The sequence below is a fragment of the Trachemys scripta genome, chromosome 9 (assembly GCF_013100865.1).
Source record: "Trachemys scripta elegans isolate TJP31775 chromosome 9, CAS_Tse_1.0, whole genome shotgun sequence".
Taxonomy (NCBI): Eukaryota; Metazoa; Chordata; order Testudines; family Emydidae; genus Trachemys; species Trachemys scripta.
The window spans coordinates 61,466,887-61,474,395 of NC_048306.1; the positions used below are offsets into that span (position 1 = coordinate 61,466,887).

The 7,509-nt window shown below is 39.1% G+C and overlaps 1 protein-coding gene across 1 annotated transcript; it reads left to right on the forward strand.

Annotated features, from left to right (window-relative positions):
* The first annotated feature begins 4,327 nt into the window (after positions 1–4,327).
* On the forward strand, positions 4,328–5,224 carry LOC117882363 (G-protein coupled receptor 55-like). Its single transcript, XM_034780524.1, has one exon. The coding sequence runs from the start codon at positions 4,328–4,330 to the stop codon at positions 5,222–5,224; it is 897 nt and encodes a 298-aa protein (XP_034636415.1).
* Positions 5,225–7,509: the final 2,285 nt, after the last annotated feature.

Sequence of the window (7,509 nt, forward strand, 5' to 3'; positions counted from 1 at the left end):
TTTATTAAAACTTATTTACCTAAGACATTTTAGAGAAAAGTTCTCTTTGGTATCAGCATCCTTGCCCCTGCCATCAAGGTCTGGGTAAGCTCCCTGTGCACATTTCTGGGTCATCCTAGAAGTCCTCCTCCAACAACAACAAAAAGGAAATACAAATAACAACATTCAAATTTGTAAGGGGGGAAAAAAGATACAAAACTGCCAATCCCTCCCCCCCCCCTTTATTTTTTCCCCCTAGGAGAGAATCTTTTAAACTAGCAAAAAAGAAGGGCCCATTCCTCCCCTTTTCTTTTCCCATGAAGGTCACCTTTAAGTTCTATCTGTCCATATTTTTATATCAAGCTCCGCTCTGTGTTATGTGAATGCATTCATTTTGTATGGTGGTGGCCACTGAGGTTTAATCTCTTTAGTTCCGCTTTTGATTTCTGACATTTCCATTACCCGACACATACATACACACACACACATAAAATGTAGGCGGATAGAAAATAAGCTATTCATCTGTGGAACCAAAACCAACAAATGATTCTTAGTTTATGAACAAACTTCCTATAACTCATGAGTGTGCTTTATAAATAGCTTTAATAATAGTTAGTCATTCAGAAATGCCAAATTTCCCACTTAGAAATAAATGCATGTAACAGATGTTGAAGATTCCTGTGAATATCCTATTCGTTTGTAATGTCATTTTTATAAGAACATAAGAATGGCCCTACTGGGTCAGACCAAAGGTCCATCTAGCCCAGTATCCTGTCTTCCAACAGTGCCACTGCCAGGTGCCCCAGAAAGAATTAACAAAATCATCAAGTGATCCATGTCCTGTCACTCATTCCCAGCTTCTGGCAAACAGAGGCTGGGGACACCATTCCTGCCCATCCTGGCTAATAGGTATTGCTGGACCTATCCTCCATTAATTTATCTAGTTCTTTTTTGAACCCTGTTATGGTCTTGGCCTTCACAACATCCTCTGGCAAGGAGTTCCACAGGTTGACTGTGTGTTATGTGAAGAAATACTTCCTTTTATTTGTTTTAAACCTGCTGCCTACTAATGTCATTTGGTCACCCCTAGTTCTTGTGTTATGAGACGTAGTAAACACCACTTCCTTATCTACTTTCTCTACACCAGTCATGATTTTATAGACCTCAATCATATCTCCCCTTAGCTGTCTCTTTTCCAAACTGAAAAGTCCCAATCTTATTAATCTCGTCTCATACGGAAGCTGATCCATACCCCTAATCATTTTTGTTGCCCTTTTCTGAACCTTTTCCAATTCCAATTTATCTTTTTTCAGATGGGGCAACCACATCTGCACACAGTATTCAAGATGTAGGCGTACCATGGATTTATACAGAGGCAAAATGATATTTTCTGTCCTATTATCTATCCCTTTCTTAATTATTCCCAACATTCTGTTTGCTTTTTTGACTGCCATTGCACATTGAGTGGATGTTTTCAGAGAACTATCCACAATGACTCCAAGATCTCTTTCCTTAGTGGTAACAGCTAATATAGACCCAATCATTTTATACGTATCATTGGGATTATGCTTTCCAATGTGCATTACTTTGCATTTATCAACATAAAATTTCATCTGCCATTTTGTTGCCCAGTCACCCAGTTTTGAAAGATCCTTTTGTAGCTCTTCGCAGTCTGCCTGGGTCTTAACTATCTTTAGTAATTTTGTATCATCTGCAAATTTTGCTACCTCACTGTTTACCCCTTTTTCCAGATCATCTTCATAGTCTGCTTTGGGTATCTCTGATCATTAACTTCAAGCACATTATGACATCCCACTCTATATAGACAGATGTCAAACATAAGGTTGAAATCCAGGCCATATTAAAGAAAATGGGTGTTTTGCTATAGATTTCAGTGGGGCCAGGATTTCCCCCAATAACAGTGGAATCTCATTTACTGTAAGAGACTCACAGAGAAGCTAACCCGGCAAGCATAAAGGAGTTAACTTTTTCAGTTTATACGTGAGTGTTTGTACGTGCTCATGTGTGTAGGTGAAAGTCTATTACTAAAAGCAGTGTTAAAACGGAAATACATAATCAGAAGCTGAAAAGTAGAACACAATTGCTGCTGGTTTGTAGACTGGAATTTATTCTGTATGAAGTTAACACCCCTGGCTTAAACCAGAGAGAAATCTACAAGTTCAAAAGAGAAAAGTTAATGACCTCTTTCAGAGGTAACAAGAGGTAAGGTAATAGAATGCAGTATATTATACACTAAGCTTGTAGTAAAAACTGTTTTTATGTCTAATAACCTTCTTTTGCTACTACATCTGCAAATTAAATAGACTGTAGCTATTTTTGCTTTCATTATAGTGTGAAGGGATATCTTTTCAGGAATGAATGGAGTTGTTCTTTTGCCATTTATTTTAACATATTTTCTTTGTGTGAAACATATAACAGATTTTGGTGTGAAATCCCTTCCTAAAATAGCTGGATTTTCTCTGGGTAGGTCTAGGGTATAGACAAGAATCTTATTTAGCATAGACATAGACCTCCAGTCCAGGATTTCCCAGACACTGTAGCTAATGAAAAATATTCATTAGCTGTAGAATCAGTTGGATAAAGGGCTCCATCAATGTTCATTACCTTGGAATAATTCATTAGCTAATGCTTTTCATCTCTGAGAATCCCAGTGTAAAGTTTCTTGCAAGTACTAAATAGATTCAAGTGCCTGCCTTGAAGAAACTAAGTAATAATGACTATTGACATGTTTCACTTGGCAGCAGTATTGAATATTGCATAGGACTAGCTTGTGATACCCTTATTCATATAAACTAGTAATTTACTTCTCAAGTAGTCAATGGCACAGTAAAGTACTTCTCAGTGTGAGCGAGGGTATCACAAGCTATCCCACAATGATCTTACATTTAAATTAAATCCTCCCGCTAGCACAAAAGCCAATATGCAATCAATAAAATACGTAATGGCAGATCATCAAACTGTCACAAAATATTTTAAGGATGTGAAAATGAGCCAAACCAATGGTTGAAGAATGTCATAAAAATTCTATCATCTATTTTACCCAGATCCATTTTCCATAGTGTCTATGGACCAGATTTTCAAAAGAGCTCACAACCTAATATTCCCTTATATGCAGAGTTCTTTTGAAAAGCTAGCCCAATATATCTTCTGCAAAACAATGGATAGTGTCTTTAAGCAGCTTGCGTGAAATGCCCCTCTGTGCAGGGAGACAGTATAAGGTTTAGGCACGTTTCATAATGAGAATTAAGTAGTTCATGCTGGGTGGCTGAATGCCTCTGAATTTCACTCAATAATATTATTATAGGAATGATGCACTGCATACACACAACCCTGCTAGTAACACATTTACTAATTACATAGGATATGTTTTAGTGGCTGCTGTTCAGTTCTAAATTATTGTTAATTACTGATTTACACAGTAGTTTGTCACATTATAATGTCTTCTTGAAGGGGTAAATTGCAAGCATCCTCTCCACTTTCCAATCCAGATGCAATTCCTAGAGGCTCATAAAACAAATTGCATGTAACAAAGAAAATGTCCTCTGTGCTGATCTTAATCTCTATCCAGCCATGTTGTGCTGAGCTGTCAAGTGAGATGCTGGGAAAGTAACTTGGTCTGAAATACAGGAACAGTTTAATTTACAATACATTGCTGACACTGAAATGAATGTGTTGAACTCAGTAAGTCATACTGGTAGTGCATTGGGTGGAGGTAGCTGCAATCTCTGGGTAGCATTTTATGATATTGAAGTTCCATACCTTTGTCAAGCAGTGGCACAGAGCTAATAAAAACGATTTGTTAGAGGAATGGTTGTTTTGAATGAATAGAGAAAGGACACGGAGTTATTAAACATTTACATTTACAATTCATCTTCTTCTGCAGGAAACTGGAATTGCAGAGACAAACAAGAGTTCTTTTTTCAGAAGAGTCTGGGAATGTTGAATCAAACTGGAGTCTCAATTCACCAAGAAACAGTGGAATATTTCACCACCGCAGCTCCGTGATTAAAGTCCTGTGTGGTTTCTAACATCCTGTTGTTGAGAAAGGATCTGCTACACAGTCACTGTCTACACCTGGGAGCTTGGACTGCATAAATCCACGCTATTCAGGATTGGGCCTACATGGTATGATCTAGCACTGAGATGTTCAGTGGTCCCCATATTTAAAACAAAATGATGTTCATTAAGGGTCTGATCCAAAGCTCACTGAAGTCAATGAGTGTCTTTCCACGGACCTGAAGGGACTTTGGATAAGGCTTTAAAATCTATATTCTGATTCTTCAATGTGAACATGAGTATGTTTCTTTATTTTTCAGTAAAACGAGATATGGCGAATAGCTCTGTCGAAAGTTATGTGCAGCTGTTCCAGATAACCCTGTACATTCCAACATTTGTCCTGGGATTGCTGTTCAATATGATGGCTTTGTGGTTTGTCTTTTGTAAGATCAGGAAACTGACAGAATCAACAATCTACCTGGTGTCACTTATTACTCTGGATACCTTGCTGCTGTTTACTCTTCCTTTTAAAATCATTTCCTATGGCTCCCAGGACAAGTGGAACTTGGGGTCGACATTCTGCTCATTCCTGGAAAGCCTTTACTTTGTGAACATGTATGGGAGCATTCTCATCTCCCTATGTATATGTGTGGACCGATATATTGCCATCCGACATCCATTCTTAGCCATTTCCCTGAGATCCACCAAGAAAGCTGCTATGGTCTGTTCCATCGTCTGCTTGGGTGTGTGGGCTGGAACTTCCTTTACTTACCAATTCCATGATAGCACAATTACTACCTGCTTCCATAACTTCTCTAATAAAATATGGGAAAACCCAGGTGTGCTTGTCACCTTGGAGATTGCCTTTCTTGGCAGCATGACAGCAATGATCTTCTGCACAGCTCAGATCATCATATGCTTGAAAAGGAGCAGAAAGCCAGACGAACCCCTTACTGACACAAGTAAATCAGTGAAGATAGTCATGGCAAACCTAGCCACATTTGTTGTCTGTTTCACCCCTTTCCATGTGGCATTGATCTTGTATTATTTGGTAAAAAGAGAGGTCATCACAAGCAATCTTCTGCAAATCTTACGGTCTTTTGTTCAGATCAGCCTCTGCTGGGCTAACCTCAACTGCTGCCTGGATGCAATTTGCTATTATTTTGTCCTTAAGGAGTTTTTGAAATCCCCACCTCAGGAGAGCGAGATAACAACCAACAGTAGTTAATCAAAGTGCTGCAAGTCTCACTCATTCTGGCAGCAGGGCCAGGGGAAGCTTTTGAAAACTGATCACTTCTAGCTAATTTTGAAGATTGTTTTCATCTGATGCTCACTGAACTCTCTCTTAAGCCATCATCCAAAGGACCAGCAAAAATCAATTGCCAAATAAAAGTAGTTCTAACTAACAGTCAAACAAAACTGTACTTGAAAACCAAATGGTTACCTGAAAGTGTTGCCTATTGAAGAGCTACTTCAATAGGAACTGTGCGGGCTCAGTTAAGGTAGGTGCCTAATTGTAGACACTCAAGGTGGAATTTTTTATTTGAAAATATAAAAACAGTGAAGCCTGTACTAAGAACCACCTCCTTAATTTTTCTTTTTGCATCTTGTTTTGTCTTGCGGTTTGTAAAAAATAAAAATTGAAACTATTTCCTATAAATGGTGACACAAATCCCAACCATGAGTAGTGTTTCTTGTTTTCTTGAAAAGTGCTTGCGTGGCTTTAGTGTCAGCAAAGGTTCCAGACTGACAGCCCTGTAGCCAGAGGTTCTCTGCCTAGCCACTCGGCAAGCACAGAGTGAGGGCCTGACTCTGCCTGCTTTACTCACTTTGACTTTGTTTGCAAATAATCACATTGACTTAAGCGGAACTCCTCAATGAGTAAAGTACTTCTCAGCATGAATGAGGGTTGCATAATCTGACCCTATATTTGCATCCAGACCTCCATATGACCTTTGTGCATTGAGGTTGTTCTGAACCAGCATGTCTTGGGCATGCCCCTTCACTGTGGAGTAGGACTGTGGGCACCTTTTCCCCACCAAAGGGCTACACTGCTGGGGTATGCTAATAAAAACCTGTATACCCCAGGGCTGAATCAAGCCCATGCTTTTTGGGTATGTGCACATGTGCCCATTTGGAAATGAGATCACCAATTCCATTTCACACGGGCTGATGTTTGGGTAGCAATTTTCACCGTCTCCTAAAGGAATTTTCACCATCTCCTAAAGGTCTGCCTTTCAAATCCAGCCTGTGTTTTGTAACAGCTTTCCGTCTCTACAGATCTTGCCTATATTGAAGTGGAGACCTAGAATATATGGTGCAAGGCTGCTAAAAGAGAATTCCAAAACCACCCAGGGGATTTAGACACATGATCACCATTTAAATGAATGGGAGTTGTATATGTAAAGCCCCTAGACAGCTTAGAAAATCCCAGACTCAATCTATATCTCAGTCAGGGCCCTGACTCATCAATTCCCCCTTAGCATCTCCTTTTCATATACATCTGCACTGTTGTTTAACAGTTGGCTATAACCTAGTTTTATTAATAAAATCAGAACCAAAAACAAGGGAATGAAATTTGAAAGACAAGTTTAAAGTAGTGCAGGGACCAGCGTCTGAAAGGAACTTCATACCATTCAGAGGTGCAGGGCCAAAATACCCCTGGATCCAATGGTGTCAACTAGCAACATACACAGCTCAGTGGGGAAAAAATTCTTTAGGCTCCTTAGGAAGGTTTAGTATTACCAAAGCCTAAACAAACAAGGCAATACAAAAATCTTCCATATGCTAAAGCTAGCTTATCTATTGATTATTTGTCACACAAGTTAGCAAACTCATTTCATTGTCCTTTACCAAATTATAATCATCTGGAGACAATCCAATTCAGCTGTACAGGGTGAGACATATCCTGATTTCAGTAAATTCAGAGTAATTGGGCCAGACCCTCCTCTCACTTATTCTAGTGAGTATAATAGAATTCCTGATTTACAGAGGTGTAAGTGAAAATCAGGCCTGCTCAGGATTTACAATAACGCTGCTGATATCACAATCTGGTGCGACAAGTGCAAGATAGACTTTACTCACATTGCACAGTGGATGTTCCTCCCTATCCGCGTGGATTACTTTCTGTAGGGTCAAGTACATTAATTCAGTTTCAGTTTTCTCTGTGTGCACTGGATTTCTATTGAGCCCTATTAAACAGATAGCAAAAATATAAAAGCTAAATTACACAGAAAGGAAGGACTGAGGTTCACCAATGCCTTTACTTCCCGTGTTCATAAGAAATGGATTATCTCGCTTTAAGAAGTTCATTGACTAAAGTAATTGATATACATGGTCCTGTTGAGCTAGGATCTTAAAATTTGGTACATTCATGCATTATTGGCTGCTGTGTAAGGAAAGAAACCCAACCTTATCAGCCCGTTCACAGTACATGTATAAGGGGTAACAATAAACAAACAGTTTCTTCCATGAGCTAGTGACCTTTGGTATGGTCTCCAGCCTGGAGAAATG

Bases quoted from the DNA above. Each gene is read 5' to 3' on its own strand.
- LOC117882363 (XM_034780524.1), top strand. From the start codon at position 4,328: ATGGCGAATAGCTCTGTCGAAAGTTATGTGCAGCTGTTCCAGATAACC.